The sequence below is a fragment of the Coregonus clupeaformis genome, chromosome 3, assembly GCF_020615455.1.
Source record: "Coregonus clupeaformis isolate EN_2021a chromosome 3, ASM2061545v1, whole genome shotgun sequence".
Taxonomy (NCBI): Eukaryota; Metazoa; Chordata; class Actinopteri; order Salmoniformes; family Salmonidae; genus Coregonus; species Coregonus clupeaformis.
In genome coordinates, this window is record NC_059194.1 from 25,545,213 (window position 1) to 25,564,498 (window position 19,286).

The 19,286-nt window shown below is 45.9% G+C and overlaps 1 protein-coding gene across 1 annotated transcript; it reads left to right on the forward strand.

Annotated features, from left to right (window-relative positions):
- The first annotated feature begins 1,333 nt into the window (after window positions 1–1,333).
- lnx2b (ligand of numb-protein X 2b) lies at window positions 1,334–16,592 on the forward strand. Its single transcript, XM_041852554.2, is given in 11 exon segments — window positions 1,334–1,686; window positions 6,336–6,933; window positions 7,888–8,072; window positions 8,926–9,116; window positions 12,390–12,827; window positions 13,031–13,069; window positions 13,071–13,175; window positions 14,166–14,340; window positions 14,614–14,854; window positions 15,174–15,332; window positions 15,756–16,592. Coding segments are annotated over 10 exon segments (2,073 nt in total). The 5' UTR covers window positions 1,334–1,686; window positions 6,336–6,529; the 3' UTR covers window positions 15,892–16,592.
- Window positions 16,593–19,286: the final 2,694 nt, after the last annotated feature.

The following is a 19,286-nucleotide window of genomic DNA, read 5'->3' on the forward strand; positions in this document are numbered from 1 at the left end:
TGTTGGCTGCTTTTCCTTCACTCTGCGGTCCGACTCATCCCAAACCATCTCAATTTGGTTGAGGTCAGGGGATTGTGGAGGCCAGGTCATCTGATGCAGCACTCCATCACTCTCCTTCTTGGTAAAATAGCCCTTACACAGCCTGGAGGTGTGTTGGGTCATTGTCCTGTTGAAAAACAAATGATAGTCCCACTAAGCCCAAACCAGATGGGATGGCGTATAGCTGCAGAATGCTGTGGTAGCCATGCTGGTAAAGTGCTAAATAAATCACAGACAGTGTCACCAGCAAAGCACCCCCACACCATAACACCTCCTCCTCCATGCTTTACGGTGGGAAATACACATGCGGAGATCATCCGTTCACTCACACCACATCTCACAAAGACACGGCGGTTGGAACCAAAAATCTCAAATTTGGACACCAGACCAAGGGACAGATTTCCACTGGTCTAATGTCCATTGCTGGTGTTTCTTGGCCCAAGCAGGTCTCTTCTTCTTATTGGTGTCCTTTAGTAGTGGTTTCTTTGCAGCAATTCGACAATGAAGGCCTGATTCACACAGTCTCCTCTGAACAGTTGATGTTGAGATGTGTCTGTTACTTGAACTCTGTGAAACATTTATTTTAGCTGCAATTTCTGAGGCTGGTAACTAAAATTAACTTATCCTCTGCAGCAGAGGTAACTCTGGGTCTTCCATTCCTGTGGTGGTCCTCATGAGAGCCAGTTTCATCATTGCGCTTGATGGTTTTTGCGACTGCACTTGAAGAAACGTTTAAAGTTCTTGAAATGTTCTGTATTGATTGACCTTCATGTCTTAAAGTAATGATGGACTGTCATTTCTCTTTGCTTATTTGAGCTGTTCTTGCCATAATATGGACTTCTGTATACCCCCCTACCTTGTCACAACACAACTGATTGGCTCAAACGCATTAAGGAAATAAATTCCACAAATTAACTTTTAAGAAGGCACACCTGTTGATTGAAATGCATTCCAGGTGACTACCTCATGAAGCTGGTTGAGAGAATGCCAAGAGTGTGTAAATCTGTCATCAAGGCAAAGCGTGGCTATTTGAAGAATCTTTATATTTTGATTTGATTAACACTTTTTAGGTTACTACATGATTCCATATGTGTTATTTCATAGTTTTGATGTCTTCACTAATTTTCTACAAAGTAAAAAATTAAGAAAAACCATTGAATGAGTAGGTGTTCTAAAACCTTTGACCGGTAGTGTAGGCTGCTACTATGTAAAAACCGAAACTGAAGAAGGGACTGCCCATTGTAAAATATCGTGAAATGCAGATTATGACACATATAGGCCAAGTGTTCAATAATTAAAGGATGAATGAATGCCTATGCAGTGAATCACGCAATCCACGTGGGGTGTTGGAAAGTAACCTGCCTAGTTTGAATATCACCTGCATGGACTTCCTCTAGAGACGTCAGATTCTAGGATAGTTGTTTTGTTGTTCGAAGTTAGGAATATTACCTGTACGTCTAACAACAACTGAGTCGGCGCCCTGTGAAGAATGAGCTGTATTATTCACCTAGACATGTAACGTATACGATTATATTAATCGTTTCTCGCTTTATTATCGGAGTTTGTCGATACTATAGGCTACTTTAGTCATAGCACGAGTTCACGACCGTCTTTGTTTTATTATTCCGGAAAAAGCCCTTCACACAGGTAAGAAGACGAGTTTCAGTCTCGGCCATCTCGATGGCTCGGCTCCTGTATATTCTATTCTCTCGTCAAATAGTGTTACACTTTTTAGGTGTATTTTCACACATTTTATACAGCCTACCATTAACATAAGTGTATGAAGATACAGTTTAGTCTAACACATTCCAACCAATTAAAGCCTAACATATCTCAGGTTGTGTTGTTGAAGGTGAGAAGTAATATGGTCAAGAAGTTTGTTTTTAGAGTGCGGAATTCTCAGCATTATTTTCCAGTGACGTGAGTAAACAAAGTAATATGCCATAAAATGTATAGGAGGAGTGACACTCAATGGATTTACCACGCATGTGTGCAATGCATATTTGAATGAAGGGGGAAAGTTTGCTCGGTTGTTAACCTCGTCATCAGCTGTCAGTGTCAGTGGGGACATTGGATTATTTATGGTTTCTGACCAAGGAATAGACCAGCCCTCAATGATGGCCTCTTTTCTACAGTAACACCATAGTGCTAAAGCCTGTGTGTCGGGCATTAGAAGTGGGCACTTTCTGGTGAATGATGTAGAATTATAGAATATGATTAGGTTTTATTCTATAGTACAAAGCCATGTCATTGACAGTGATTATTGAAATTATACTGAGTATTGCAATGGCACATCATATGAATAGAGAGGTAACAGAAGATTTGCTCATACAACCAATATATGCTCAGTGGTCAGTTTACTAGGTACAGCCATCTAGTACCAGGTCGGACCCCCCTTTGCCTCCAGAACAGCCTGAATTCTTCGGGGCATGGAAACATTACTCAATTAGTGTCAAGGGACCTAATGTGTGCAAGGGAAACATCCCCCACACAATTACACCACCGCCACCAGCCTGTACTGTTGACACCAAGCAGGATGGGGCCATGGACTCATGCTGCTTATGCCAAATCCTGGCTCTGAAATCAGCATGATGCAACAGGAACCGGGATTCGTCGGACCAGGCAACGTTTTCCACTCCTCAATTGTCCAGTGTTGGTGATCACGTGCCCAATGGACCAGCTTCTTCTTGTTTTTAGCTGATAGGAGTGGAACCCGGTGTGGTCGTCTGCTGCAATACCCCATCTGTGACACGGACCAACGAGTTGTGCATGCCGTTCTGCGCCGTTATTTGCCTGTTTGTGGCCTGCCTGTTAGCTTGCACGATTCTTGCTATTCTCCTTCGACCTCCCATCAACGAGCTGTTTTCGCCCACAGACTTGCCGCTGACTGGACGTTTTTTGTTTGTCGCACCATTCTCGGTAAACCCTAGAGGCCAGGAGGCCGGACGTTTCTGAGATACTGGAACAGGCGCGCCTAGTCCCGACGATCATACCACGCTCAAAGTCACTTGGGTCACTCGTTTTGCCCATTCTAACGTTCAATCGAACAGTAACGGAATACCTTGATGCCTATCTGCCTGCTTTATATAGCAAGCCACGGCCACATGACTCACTGTCTGTAGGAGCGAACCATTTTCGTGTACCTAATAAACTGGCCACTGAGTGTATATTGCTTGGATGTGCATGTCAAGTTCAGACAGTCCTATTTGATCTTGAGGTGGTAGTGACTATTGGCTAATGACTGTTTTATTGTTAGTGGTGAGCTCTGCTCCATGGGAAACTGGTGTCATGTTCCCAAGAGCCTAAATCAAGAGGTTGTTTGTGTCAAATGACATAGGCTATAGGGGTACTTGGTTTGGAAGAGGTACGTTCCTTTGAATAATGGATCATAATTACTGCTTTTCTTCTTCGTTCTCTCTGTATTGAATAGCAGACCTAAGGAGCTTTATGTGACCAATGACTATGGAGGCCATATCTCTATTAATTGATGGATATTCCTGATCAGAAGTTGATGCCTTGTTTCTGGAGCCCATTGTGGTGTGTACTTTTCTGACAGTGGTCTGCTGCTGAACAGTGGGAGGATTACAGCCTGTGACTTTAGCCTGGATGGGTTTCTGTAGTGGAGACTGTGGCACCAATGGGTACCATGCTCAAGGCTTCAGGTTGGCTAGCAATCATACAACTGTCTGGTGTAGAAAGGGAGTGGGTAGATTATGAAGCAATGTGAACTTTAGGGGGCAAGTATACTGTTTTGGCGTTCCCTGTATTTTCACTTTCAGTCAATCATAACGGACAATCAAATCAGTCAGGACACCCCCCTTTTAGCTGATCTAATACATCTCTCTTTTCTGTCTGCCTCATGGATTTACCTGCCTTCACTTTTAACGAGGGTGTGCGGAAAATGTGACTCACCTCTGCTGTTGTGGAGACACAATGGAAACATTGGTGAGGTGAGGTTATTGTCTGTCATAACCACAGTAAGTGAACAGCTGGCAGTCCTGTTTGACTTAAAAGCTCACCTGGCTATGAGTGACTGTTCCAATGCCACCTGCACATGGAAGGCTAATCTTTAATGTTGAGCCAAGACATTTTTCCTAGAAAGCTTTGAATGTCACATGATTACAAATTGATGTTGAGGTATTTCCCCCGTTAAGGTCACCTTGTCATCTTTAGAACACGCCTTATACCAGAACTACACATGAAAAGTTCAGTACTTAACAATGCAACGTTGCCAACGTTACAATGTATAGCATTGCATACCACTGCTATCAAAGCATGTTTAGCCCGGGATAATGATTGACTGAAGACATCAATACCACTGGGAATTATTTTCAAAGCAGTTTCCTCCTAGTTATTTCCTCCAGGCATTAGAAACCATTGATTAAAATATATGATTCATGTCTTTGTTATATGATATGAAACATTGATTAATATAATTAAACATTAAAGGTCAATGGAACATTAAATGGGTTATACATGAGAACATGCCCTTTTAGGCGATAAGTAGTTGAACAGACTTAATAAAGCTATCCTCTGAAAGAAGAACCAAGGAAAGGCCTACGTAGAACCAGGGGACGTGTAAAGGCAGTAGAATTAATCAGGGGATGCTGTATGGTCGCTAGTCTCACATCCAAGGTCCCTGCCTGCCTGGCTCCTCAGCAGCCCACTGCCTTTAATAACTACCCATGCTGCATCCTCAATGAAACTCAAAGGACCCTTCCACTCCGCCACATTCTCTGTCCAGCTCTCTCCTATTAAACATTTATAGACTATGTGCTTTTATGCTATGACAAATATGCATACCAAAGATTAGGAGGAATTTTATTTAGGCTAATCTCTGTTTCGGCCAGGCAAGTCTAAACATGCATGTGCTGATAAGGAGGCATTCCATCTACTCCAGTCAAGTGTTTGTTTTGTTTTACACAGAATTCCAATTATGGGACACACTTGACTTCATCATCCATCTTCTGAAGTAATCTCAGGTCAGATTGAATATTTGTAGAGCCATTGAGTCTGGTCATGTGAATTCCCAAAGAAGTGGGGCTCCGTGACCCTTATCCATTACAAGATCACTTGAGTAACGAGAAAGAAAGGCGGTGAGAGAGTGGGCTGTCCTGTTTGACCTCAGGTTGTGTGTGTGTGTGTGTACACTACTGCCTTGGTGTAATTGCTCAGCCTTGGGTTTGGCCTCAGTGTTTTGCCTGCGCTAGTGCAACATCAGCAGTCTGAGTCCCCACCCCCCCAGCCTAGTCACACCACTCCCCCTCAGTTTGCCACACAGCCGGTGCAGTGCTGGGCACACACACACACACACAGATCCTCTGACTGTGTGTCGGGGATGTAGAGCTCTGGTTTCAGTCAGTCTGCAGGCAGCTAGCACAGCTGTTGGCTCTGAGTTTCTTGTTTGCATGCGGTGGCTGCCGCCTGGCTGGGGCCCCTGGCAAAGCTGATATCAGCTTCTCAGGTAGGTGGAACAAAGCTAATGACAAACAAGATACAGAATCAGTCTGCTCTTTTGCCTTGCTGACCGCTCGACTGGGGTCAGAGAGTAGTGCAGGGACTGGTGAGTGAATGCAGGGAAGCTGGTCTGTGTACATCATTCTGTTGGCTGGGTTTTTATCATGTGACAAAGGGGGATGAGAAAAGGTGGCACGCAAACAGCTCTGTATTTGCATCAGTAATGTTGGTTAGGTACTCCTCCTCAGTGTACTTTGTGAGATGTTCACGCCACACTCATGTATACTTGTTTGTTTGTGCTGCAGTTTGCTGGTTTTACGATACATTTGACAAGAGTTTTGATTGAAGCTTACAAATCAGCTCCTTTTCTTTGCACATGTGTAGAGTATGTTGCTAAAAGCGAAGAATGCATTTATAATCAGCCTCTGCTAAAGACAGGGAATTAGTGGAGAGATTAGATGCCTCACAGAGAGATAGGAACCTCTGCTGAGGGGGTCATTAGTGATGGGGATTGCATTTCTGCCCAGTTCATTCAGTTCTCATTTTCTTCTAGTGCCATGTCTGTTCCTTCCCATTAGCACGTTTTTTACTTTTAGTCACTTTTGGCCCTTTCTCAGCTAATTTCATGGGGGTTTACCCATTTTAATGAAGCGCACAGTGACACGTAGCCGAAAGTAGAATTCCTTCAATCCCTCAGGAAACCGTCTGAGAGGAAACAGCTGCTGCGGCCTCCATATTGTTGCCGCTCTGTGGATTTGTCATTTCCTGTTGAGCCAGTCGATATGAGTAGGAAAAGTCCCAACTCTAACGGCAGACCTCTTTTGTGCTCCCCTCAACAGAAATCCAGGATGAAGACATGAGGAGGAGAGGACACGCGGTGGATCAGGGTTTTAACCTCACCTTAACTTTGGAATGTTTGCCCCCTTATGAAATAAACGAAGCATATCATTTCAGGGAGAGGAGGGCACAGAGGAAGTAGGACAGTGGAACAAAGGAAGTTGGACTTGCTAGCTAGGTACTCCAGCCTGTGGCCATGACTGAGCCCATGGTCCCCAGTGGCAGCAGCAGTGCTGGCCTGACATGGGCAAAGATGTGCAAGGAGTGTGGCCAGCAGCACGAGGGGGGCCAGGAGAACCACCTGTACGAGTACCAGGATGAGGTAGATGACGAGCTGGTGTGCCACATCTGTCTGCAGCCCCTGCTGCAGCCCATGGACACGCCGTGCGGACACACCTACTGCTTCCAGTGCCTCAGCAGCTTCCTGAAGGAGCAGGACTTCTGTCCTGTGGACCGCCAGCAGCTGCAGCTTCACCAGTGCCGGCCCTCCAGCCTGCTGGTCAGGAACCTGCTGGACAAGCTGACCGTGCTCTGCCCACACCAAGCTGAGTGCCAGCAGCAGATGCAGCGCTGCGAGCTGCAGCCCCACCTGCACAACAGGTAAAGAGGGTTATGGCCGGGGCACCGGGGTGATGGGCCGGGGAAGAGGGAGATGGAGATGGGAAAGTTTAGTTGAGCTTAAAATGTCTGCTTTGCAACAAGAGTAAGTAAGCCAAAATAGTACCTGTCTGTGTGCTGTAGTTTATATTTGACTGGTCTATTTATTTTCCTATGCCTGAATTTAGCAATACATTTTGAGTTAATGGGTCAAATGTTAACCTAACATGGATTCACAGAACATAAGTCAATCAGGTTTAGAGTCTCCCATGAAATAACTTTTATTACATAGTGCCTGGACTCAAAGGAGAGGTTCAGTCTCAAATGTCATATCCCCGAGATCTTTGTAATTTGTGGATTAGCCTTCCCTTTCCTCACGTGGCCAATGTGGTATGGTGCTTATCGTCTTAGTGGTTAGCTAGCAGCTATGACGCAGTCAGTAGTGGGTAAAGGTTATGTTGTGATAGCTGGTCATGCTGCTGCCATCCGTCCAGTGCAAACAGACAGGAGGCAGAGTTCAGACAGCAGGACCAGCAGCAGTAGCTCTCTCTCTGACTTAATCACACTCGACCTGTCCCCCCCTCAGTCTCCCTGCAATGCAGTAAAAAAACCTCCTCATCTGCATAGCTCTTCTCCTCTTCTCATAGTCTCACTCTCTCTGACTCCCTCACCAGTCACTAAATCTATTCATTCCCATTTCCCACACCTCTAGCTTTTTAGAATTTTCCTCCTCCTCACTGAAACAAATAAATGAACATTGATTGAACTCCCTTTTTTGCTGGTCACACAGAATCTAAAGAAATGTAGGTGGTGTGTGCTCACTCACAATATCTTAGGTTACCTTCATGGACAGCTTTGGATGAATGTCATGAGGGTTAATTAAAAGGAGGATTGTTGATCTAACTCTCTCACTCTTTTCCTCTCTCTCCTTCTTTCTCCCTCTCCTCCCTCTTTCAGATGTCCTGTTTTTAGAAGGCTGAGGGAGGAGGCAGAGAGGAGGAAGAGACCCCCCTGGAATGAGCTTAAGGGGAACAGGGGTGAGGGGGAGTCGGGCGTTGATACCAAACACACCCGTACCCCCACCCGGGGCGTCCTGCCCGAGCCTGGCCTCATCAACCCTGCCTTCGAAGAGAGTGAGGACGGTAAGATGTCACACGTCACTCACGTCCTACTCCGCCCGCAACACAAACCAGATAGACGTCACACTAACGTCACTATGTCTGAAGTCTGATTATAGGTGGATGATAATGATAGTCTGTCAGTCTAAGTGAATAGCAGTGAGCTCCCATTGAAAAAAGACGATACTTTTTAAGAATGGGAAAGCACCTGGGGAAAGGACGGGACAGGAAACAGTCTGTCAGCTGTGTTAACTTTAGGGAAAACCCAAAGCCCCTTTGATGTGGCCATCCCTGGCAAGAGCGTTGTCAGACCTGGAGAAGAGGAGTGCTGATCATTTAGCTGGGGGCTTAGGATTTCAGACACTCAGGCCAAATCCTCGTCTGAACCTTCAGAACGTGTATCAACCAGATATGGAAACCATGTGTTTGACTCCGTTCCTTTCATTCTAGTCCAGCCATTACAATGAGCCTGTCCTCCTATAGCTCCTCCCACCAGCCTCCTCTGGTATCAACCTAACCTCTGTCTGGTCTAGACTTAGAACCCCTCCTGACATTTTGTAATCCAGTACTGTGGAACAAAGTCCATCAAAACAAAGTTACCTGGCAATACTGGTGATTGTTATCACAGAAATGATTAGCTCATCATGAGTGATTCTTGGGGAATAGGTTGCCACTCGCCCTACATGAATCAGAACCAGGGGTGTGTGTTGGCATTGCACACACAATAACAGGCAACCATGGACCATTGATATATGTTTGAGCATATATGAATCTCGGTGTGTGTGTGTGCGCGCGTCAGGTTGTTTGTCTCTGTTTATGTAAACATGTACCTCCAAAATCATCATGCCCTTGTCTGCCCCCTTCTCTCCCCCCACAGAGACCCCCCTGCGGTCCAGCCTGGTGGCCGAGGCCAACGTGGTGGAGATGTTTCGGGAAGAGCAGGAGTTGGGCCTGCGTATTGTGGGAGGAAAGGACACGCCCCTGGGGAACATAGTCATCCAGGAGATCATCCGTGACTCACTGGCGGCCCGTGACGGCAGGCTGGCCCCAGGGGACCACATTCTGGAGGTGAGACAGGTTCTTCACTGCAAATAATAGAGGGATAGGTCACCTGAAAAATATGTTCAGTCCTCTACCCTCCTTCCCATCCTCTTATGTAGCTTTAGTGCTGTAGCCGTATACTTTCAAATGACCACCTTGACGATGGTAATGGCTGCACTTTGTGAAGATTGTGCTTTATGAGAAGCTTTGACCTATGCAGTCAGGATATTCCACACAAACACCCTATTCCCTTTGGTTCCCATGATCCTCAGTAAATAGAGGCATTTGTTGGTGGGGAAGCAGATATTCGGGATGAACGGGTCTCTGGCTCCATGGTAACAGGCGTGGCAGAGCTCTGTTGTCCAAGCAGGCCCATGAAACACTGTTTCAGGCCGAGCCCCTTCAGGCCGAGCCCCATCTTCTGGAAGGCCAAAGTTCACATGATTGCAGACAGGCTCTGTCTAGTTTTCTTCAATGTTTTCTTTTTCTTGGACAGAAAGGGCTGATTATGACACGTAGTCTAGTGACCTTTTGGCTATGGTCCTGGTTGTAAATTAGCCAAAAGGCTAAGCAAGATGAAATGCTAGTGGTGAGGGTGTCTGGTGAAGTCTCAACACATGAGTCCACTCGCTTGATGGTCTGCGTGCTCCATGTTGCTCTGTCTGTCTGCGTGCTCCGTGTTGCTTGTCCTATGTTGCTCTGCATGTGCTCATTGTCTGTCTGTATTGTAATTGCTTTTAATAACTTGCCCAGGGACATTTACTGAAACTTTGATTTAATGTGCACTGTTCCTGTAAAAATCCAAAATAAACTCAAACCTGGTTTCCATCCAGAGGGTAGAACTAGGGTACAGAGATAGTATATCTTTGAAAGGGCTTTCACAAAGATACAGCTTCCTTTCTTCCCACAATCCTGCTCCCTCTCTCCTCCTTGGATTTCTCCTCCCTCAGCTGTATGGCAGGGGTGCATGACAATGCCTGAGCCCATCTCTTCCTCTGGGCTGACCAATCACACATTTGGAATGAAAACACTCATCTCACCTCTACTGGCTGCCTTGGTAGCAGTAATACAGTGGGGAAAAAAAGTATTTAGTCAGCCACCAATTGTGCAAGTTCTCCCACTTAAAAAGATGAGAGAGGCCTGTAATTTTCATCATATGTACACGTCAACTATGACAGACAAATTGAGGAAAAAAAATCCAGAAAATCACATTGTAGGATTTTTTATGAATTTATTTGCAAATTATGGTGGAAAATAAGTATTTGGTCACCTACAAACAAGCAAGATTTCTGGCTCTCACAGACCTGTAACTTCTTCTTTAAGAGGCTCCTCTGTCCTCCACTTGTTACCTGTATTAATGGCACCTGTTTGAACTTGTTATCAGTATAAAAGACACCTGTCCACAACCTCAAACAGTCACACTCCAAACTCCACTATGGCCAAGACCAAAGAGCTGTCAAAGGACACCAGAAACAAAATTGTAGACCTGCACCAGGCTGGGAAGACTGAATCTGCAATAGGTAAGCAGCTTGGTTTGAAGAAATCAACTGTGGGAGCAATTATTAGGAAATGGAAGACATACAAGACCACTGATAATCTCCTCGATCTGGGGCTCCACGCAAGATCTCACCCCGTGGGGTCAAAATGATCACAAGAACGGTGAGCAAAAATCCCAGAACCACACGGGGGGACCTAGTTAATGACCTGTAGAGAGCTGGGACCAAAGTAACAAAGCCTACCATCAGTAACACACTACGCCGCCAGGGACTCAAATCCTGCAGTGCCAGACGTGTCCCCCTGCTTAAGCCAGTACATGTCCAGGCCCGTCTGAAGTTTGCTAGAGTGCATTTGGATGATCCAGAAGAGGATTGGGAGAATGTCATATGGTCAGATGAAACCAAAATATAACTTTTTGGTAAAAACTAAACTCGTCGTGTTTGGAGGACAAAGAATGCTGAGTTGCATCCAAAGAACACCATATCTACTGTGAAGCATGGGGGTGGAAACATCATGCTTTGGGGCTGTTTTTCTGCAAAGGGACCAGGACGACTGATTCGTGTAAAGGAAAGAATGAATGGGGCCATGTATCGTGAGATTTTGAGTGAAAACCTCCTTCCATCAGCAAGGGCATTGAAGATGAAACGTGGCTGGGTCTTTCAGCATGACAATGATCCCAAATCCACGCACGAAGGAGTGGCTTCGTGAAGAAGCATTTCAAGGTCCTGGAGTGGCCTAGCCAGTCTCCAGATCTCAACCCCATAGAAAATCTTTGGAGGGGAGTTGAAAGTCCGTGTTGCCCAGCGACAGCCCCAAAACATCACTGCTCTAGAGGAGATCTGCATGGAGGAATGGGCCAAAATACCAGCAACAGTGTGTGAAAACCTTGTGAAGACTTACAGAAAACGTTTGACCTGTGTCATTGCCAACAAAGGGTATATAACAAAGTATTGAGAAACTTTTGTTATTGACCAAATACTTATTTTCCACCATAATTTGCAAATAAATTCATAAAAAATCCTACAATGTGATTCTCTGGGGAAAAAAATCTCATTTTGTCTGTCATAGTTGACGTGTACCTATGATGAAAATTACAGGCCTCTCTCATCTTTTTAAGTGGGAGAACTTGCACAATTGGTGGCTGACTAAATACTTTTTTTTCCCCACTGTATAACTGCTCACTTTTTGGGGTCCTTTGTGGACAGCTAGTGGCTGTAAAGAGATATGTGTGACAGAGCGGAGATTGCATTCCTAATTTGTTGAAATTGAATCCCTCGCTTCCCCCTGAGTCGATGTATTGATTTTAAGAAGGGCTTCTCTCGGATTAGGTTTGTAAAGCTGGAATTGGTCTAAAATGGGTCCAATTATTTACACCTACTCTACCAAAGGTCGATACAATGCCTCAATACAATGCATCAATACAATGCATCGACCAACATGAGTCGAGGTACCTGTGGTTTTTGGCTGTACATGTCAAAGATGGAGGCACAGCTCTTACTCTTTTCAAAGTTGTATGTCTACTTCTATTGATTTTCTTATTGTTAAAAACGGTGATTCCATGAGGCCAAACAATCAATACCAGTTTAAAAGGAACTAGAGTTACACCTCCATCCTATGATGTATTGTTCTACATAATTATATCTTGATCAGGAGAAAGTATTTTAATTTGGCTATCCATCAGCGCAGGGACCAGTCACTTCCCACAGCTGTCAATACTCTGTGTATATTTAGTCCACCTGCAGTGTTCCAGAGGGCTGCTGTATCATTGACAGTGTTGCTGACCGTGTGGTGTTGTGTTTCTAGGTGAATGACGTCAGCCTGGCGTCTATCCCACACGGCCGGGCCATCTCCGCGCTGCGGCGGCCATGCCCTCTGCTCAGACTCATCGTCATGCAGGAGAAGGGCTTCAACCCCCGTCACCCGCAACGCCCTGGCCTCGAGCACCACACGCCCCCCTCCACCATCACGGCCACCGCCTCCCCTCCCACTCACAGTCCCCACGGCACCGCCCACAGCCAGGGTACGGTGATCCAGGTGACGCTGGTGAAGAGGGACCGCTCGGAGCCGCTGGGCATCAAACTGATCCGCAAGTCGGACGAGACGGGGATCTTCATTCTGGACCTGCTGGCGGGGGGGCTGGCGGCCAAGGACGGGAAACTATGCAACAATGACAAGGTGCTGGCAATCAACGGGCAGGACCTGAGACACGGCACCCCAGAGAGCGCAGCACAGATCATACAGGTATGTCTTCTATAGTAGACAAGTTACAGCACGGCTATTTCATGGAGACCAAAGCACGAGACATTATGGAAATAGGATTCATTATAATCTCTTACGGAAACATTGACTTTCATGTTAGCAGAGGTTCCCAGGGTATATTTGCTGGCTGTGTAATGAATGTGAGGCCTGAACTATGTGTGTGTATAATGTGTGTGTGTCTGCAGGCCAGTGAGGTGCGGGTGAACTTTGTGGTGATGAGGCAGCCGGGAGCCCCAGGAGGAGGGGGGCAGCGGTGGAGCGGGGCAGGGCCGAGTGGCCAGGAGGGCTCCAGAACCCCAGTACTTCAGACGCCCCTCCACCTACATGAAGGTAAACAATCTCCTCCCCCAATGTTTAGAACTTACTACAAACTGCTGTATATCTCAGTTAGTGTATGTTAGTATGAAAAATGTATGCACTCACTAACTGTAAGTCGCTCTGGATAAGAGCGTCTGCTAAATGACTCAAATGTAATGTAATGTTAGTGTGTGCACACATGATCCTAAAAGCCTGTCATGTTTACATAATGTAATCATGGCACCACGATCGATCAGTCACATCCCAGCCCTCTGTCACCAGTCCAGGCTACCTAGCACTTCCACAGGAGCCCTCCTCACTCAGACAGAGGTGAAAGGGGCCTTGGGAGCAGACCGACACGTGTCCCTGGTCCAGAGATAAAAGCCCTTCTCCGGGGCCTGCTCACTCCTGATCAAAAGGCCCAGAGTGCTGCCTCCCTCTGCCGCTGCGGGGCCACTACCACGTTTTGTTTGTTTATAGCTTCGGGTGGCAGAGGATCAAAGCCGGTGATGGTTAGCTTTCACCTGCAGAGCCCAGGCTTTGAGTGTTGCTGGTGGTGAAGGGTTCCCTGCTGGGGGGAGGAAGAGGGAGGGCGCTCCTCCTCCCCTCCCCAGCCCCCTCTGAAGGTTTACAGACTCCAGAGCAAAACAATAAGGAGCTGTGGATTTCGACACGTGCACCAGAGAGCCGAGTGTCGATCCTCTGGGTTTGAGTCCGCAGCTGCATCTGAGATGTTGCTGCTTACATTGGTTTGGACAAGCGGTTTCACGAGGAATCAATTAGGTCAAAAGATCCTTCTCAGTTCTAGGAAATGGAGAGGGGAAGATGATGGGCAGCATAGCCGAGAAGGAATGCCGAGTTAGGCATATAGTGCTAGTTTTCTTTGATGGCAGTCTTTTCTATGATGACCAGAAATAATTCTTAAGAAGTCGTTTTGGTCTTAAGAACAGGAAGTAAATCTAAATAGCCTACTGCTCCTCATCAATGGAAAGCAAATGAAGTGTTCTTCCTGGTGTTTCCCAGGATCCTCCAGGGGGCTTCTCCAGCCAGGAGAAGACGGTGAGTCTGAAGAAGGAGCCAAGACTCTCCCTGGGCATCACCATCGCTGGGGGGAGGGACTGCCGCAGTCGCCTGCCCGTCTACATCACCAGTGTCCAGCCTGTCGGCTGCCTACACCGAGACGGCACTATCAAAAAAGGTACACTTGGGATAAATGCTTTCATACAACCACCAAACCAGTGACCATTATCAGTCATGGTTTTGATAGGACATGACCGTTTTCATTCCATACATTGACCCCATGTAGCATGGCTAATGTTCAGATTTAAATGCCTAAGGGGATAATTCTGTTAGTGAAGGGGTAGACAATGCATACCTCTTGCACATTTAACGGGAAGACCTTTTGAAGTAAGGCCAGCTTTGCATGCAGAGGCTAGCTTTTCTTGACATGGTTCTGGTTTCTGTTGCCCAGGGGATGTCCTGCTGAGCATCAACGGCGTGGATCTGACCCAGCTGACCTACAATGAGGCGGTGTCGGTGCTGAAGGCTCAGACGGCTCAGGCCCAAGTGGTCCTCAGGGTCATCCAGACCATCTCAGAGGAGCCAGAGGACGAGGGGGAGGCCGCCAAGGAGGCCATGGAATCTGTGGAGAACCCAAGGGAGGATGACGCCAACTGGGCCCCACAGTGGACCCGCTGGCTGGGCCTGCCCAGGTAAGCACACACACTAATCATTGGTTGGAAAATAACTCGCCTCAAGTTTGCATGACCTCAACTTTGCATTCCTTCAAATCCATCTGTGTCATGAGTACAGCTTGTACTCAACACTTCTGTAGTCGGACGATACTAGCAGACAATATTAGTTTCTGAACAGAGTGATAATGTTCTGAACAGAGTGATAATGCTTGCACAGTCTGTTGCATCGGAAAATCACTTGTTTCAGGCGGCCATTTAAAACATGGAGGTCTTAAATTTGTGCTTATGAAATCACACAGACACTTTTGAGCGTAACTTCCTCTCCTCTTCCTTACAGTCACATGCACTGGTGCCGTGACATTGTGTTGCTGAAGACCAATCAGGAGAGCTGGGGCTTCAGCATTGTGGGCGGCTACGAGGAGAGCCATGGACAGCAGCCCTTCTTCATCAAGACCATCGTGCCTGGTACACCCACCCACCTCGACGGACGCCTCAAGTGAGTTGCTTCACACTGGCAGTGCTAGTTTATTATCATAAACCTCAGTGAGAAAACACATGTGGTTACTATCTGGGAGGTTGAAGAAGTGTAGGAGCAGTGAGAAGGGGGTTATGTTTTGGTAAGTCTGCCCTGTTCTTTGATAAGGCATGTACTCCCTTTTGTGCAAACTTGCCTCCCCAAGGACAGGATTTAACAGAAATACCTGGTTTTACCATTTAATTAAACTGAGAGCAGAGATGGAGCCAGCCTGGGATCCAGTGCTCATTAGATGTGATTCCCCTGTAGAAGGCCATCATATTTAGACCTTACTGCACAGCTGTTAGGAGAATGATTATGGTGGAGGGTAGGTCATTGTGTTACATGTATTGTGCCCATCTCTGTGCCCCATGTTTACGGACTGTCCCTCTGTGTTGTCTCCAGGTGTGGTGATGAGATTGTAGCTGTGAACGGAGCCACCACGGTGGGCATGAACAACTCGTCCCTCATACCCATGCTCAAGCTGCAGAAGAATAAAGTCACACTGACTGTGGTGTCCTGGCCGGGGAGCCTGGTGTAGATACACACACACACACACACACACACACACACACACACACACACACACACACACACACACACCCCATGCCTTGCTCCTGTCTCCACTGACTGTGGTGTCCTGGCCGGGGAGCCTGGTGTAGATACACACACACACACACACACCCTGCCTTGCTCCTGTCTCCACTGACTGTGGTGTCCTGGCCGGGGAGCCTGGTGTAGATACACACACACGAAGATACACACACAGATAGACACACACACAGACGCACACCCTGCCTTGCTCCTGTCTCCACTGACTGTGGTGTCCTGGCCGGGGAGCCTGGTGTAGATACACACACACACGAAGATACACGCACACACACACACACACACAGACGCACACCCTGCCTTGCTCCTGTCTCCACTGAGCCTCTTGTCATCTCTGCACACAACACCCTAGAATCTCATTTGTGACATTCTTGGAAAGATGGTTACTTCTCCGATTTTATTGTTAATTTCACTAGATAATCTCTTCTGATGTGGATTGTAATATAGATTGTCAATTTGCACATTGCTCTAGCTGACTAGTGTGACTGAATTTCACATTTGATTTGTTTCACTGCTTTGGTTATTGTTGTTGTTACTCAAAAGGGCCATTGATTGTCTGGCTGAACAAATTGGGTTTATCAGGGTGAAGGATGAATTGACAATCAATGAACTATTAAAAGTTGGAATCCTTAATGGTCGAAACAGCCACATCCATGTATATATGTGTGTGTGTATACACTGGCCAGTTTATTAGGTACACCACCCCGTTCACAAATTGATCGCTCTTACAGACAGTGAGTCATGTAGCTGTGGTTTGCTATATAAAGCAGGCAGACAGGCATCGAGGCATTCAGTTACTGTTCGATTGGACGTTAGAATGGGCAAAACAAGTGACATTTGAGCGTGGTATGATCGTCGGTGCCAGGCACGCCGGATCCAGTATCTCAGAAACAGCCGCCCTCCTGGGCTTTTCACGCACGACAATGTCTAGGGTTTACCAAGAATGGTGTGACAAACAAAAAACATCCAATCAGCGGCAGTCCTGTGGGAGAAAACAGCTTGTTGATGAGAGGTCGAAGGAGAATGGCAAAAATCGTGCAAGCTAACAGGTGGGCCACAAACAGACAAAAATAACGTCGCAGTACAACAGTGGTGTGCAGAATGGCATCTCAGAACGCTCAGTTTACTTCAGTGGCCTGCACAGTCCCCAGACCTCAACACAATAGACCATCTTTGGGATTAGATGGAACGGCCTGTTCACAGCATGCATGTACCGCAGTCCAATCTGCAGCAACTGCATGATGCCATTGCGTCAGCATGGACCAACATCCCGGTGGAATGTTTCCGACACCTTGTAGAATGCCCCGAAGAATTCCGGCTGTTCTGGAGGCAAAGGGGGCTCTGACCCGGTACTAGACGGGTGTACCTAATAAACTGTCCAGGTGAGTGTATATCTGCGATATTACAACGAAGTTACTAAAAACAACAAACACTGTTTTTTTCCCCTCGTACATCATTGCACGCTCGATAGAATGGCATGTACTGCAATATTGTTTACCATGCTGCTCGACACTCCTTAGCTTGACAACAAAAACAATAACAGCAGTGGTGGGGTGGCCAGTGGCGCTGTTTTTCCCTACTGCGGATTCCATCTTTAAGGGTAAAATGTAAGGATCTTTACTGTTTTGGAATTCTTGTTTTTACCCTGTCTTGAACGCTTTAAACATTAGTTTTTAGCAGATTTTGCTTACCTGTTCAATGCCCATTTGTTTTTCCCCCCATATTTGTTAATGATGATTTGAATTATCCAATGCTGGGATATATTTGTAGATTTCAAATTTCATGTGAAAAGGGCCTATTTTAGGCTATGAAACATATCTCTATAATTCCACAGTTAAATAAGAAAATTGATTTAATATACCAAATTGATTAGGAAAGGGTGACAGTTGACTATGTAGAAAGATGCCAAAGTCACATTTACCCATCCTCTCCAACACCTTCAGCCTTTAGATTATAACAGATACTGTGTTGTTTTATCCATATATATACTAGGATGTTCTAGTGGCTTCTGGTTTTTATGAATGATTTATTTCCTAACTGTACTGTAATAATCTCTTACATTTTTGTGCAATGCCTCATACCGAATGTCTTTGATTAATGTGGGTGCCTTGTACATGTTGAAGGACAAATCAAAGTTCGAACACTTGCCTTAATTGCCACAACCTTATTTTTTTCTTAAAGCTCCCACCTCATTTTCTTACCAATGAGAAAGTGGAGGGACGATCTGTTCAATGTTATTTAGCACAATTTAGTTATAATGTTCACAGGAGGAGATCAGAGCTGCTGGCCTTAGTTGGAGTTTTAGATTTAATTCCACTATTCTTTTCAGGGTGTCATAAAACACTGTGAATGTGATGGAAGCCCTCTGTATAGTTTAATATTTAAGAGAAGTGTAGGCATTTTATCCTGTGTAATGGACCATCCCCAGTTTCATAATGTTCTAAAACCTCAAATAATATCTGTGTCTTTTGTATTTTATACATAATATTTACAAAGCACTTAAAGCATCTAAGATGGGATTGAGTGTGTTTTAAAGTCCAGCACTTTAAAAAAAACAAGTATATTCCTCCATGTCTGTTCCTCCACAGGCTCTGGGGCCTAGTGCCTGTCATGCTATCCTCTCAATGGGCCTTGCTTTACTGTTGGCTGTACTGTGGCTGGGGGGATATCAGTCATCTGGAGTGGCATGAGGGGGAGTGGGCCAGGCGTGTGGCCACAGGAGAGCTTTAGGAAGAATGGAAATGAGGACGGTGGAGTCACAGAGCAAGCAGCAGAGGACTCCATGACAGCTTTAAATCATCCCTGGATTTCCAGCAAGGGTCAGGGCCTCAATTTCAGCTCAGTCAAAAATATAAGGGATGAAATGGTTGGTTAGAAACAGTTATATTAGTATCTATATTGATAAATAAATTGCTTATACTTGTCTCTTGTTTCGTATCATTACTGCAACCTAATGAAAACATAATCAGGAGTTATGGGTGGTTGCTGGCACCTGCAGAGGATGTTGAGAAACAGCTGTTGTGCAAGCATACGGAGACACTGACAGAAACAGTTATTCCCTTAGCTTTCGATCATTGAATACCTAAAATGCAAGCGTTTCAGTTGAAATGAGACCAACATTCTTGGTTAGATGATGCTGCAGGACCGTAGCAAAATCAATCCCTCTCTTTCCCCACAAGTAATGTGATGCATTTGTTACATAATAATGTGATTGCAAGTACAATCAATTAACTTCAACACTCAATATGTGATAGCATTTAAATCATGTTTGTGGGTGAATATTGGCCCACACTTCTTCGTCTCATACTGGTATCAGGAAAATTGGAA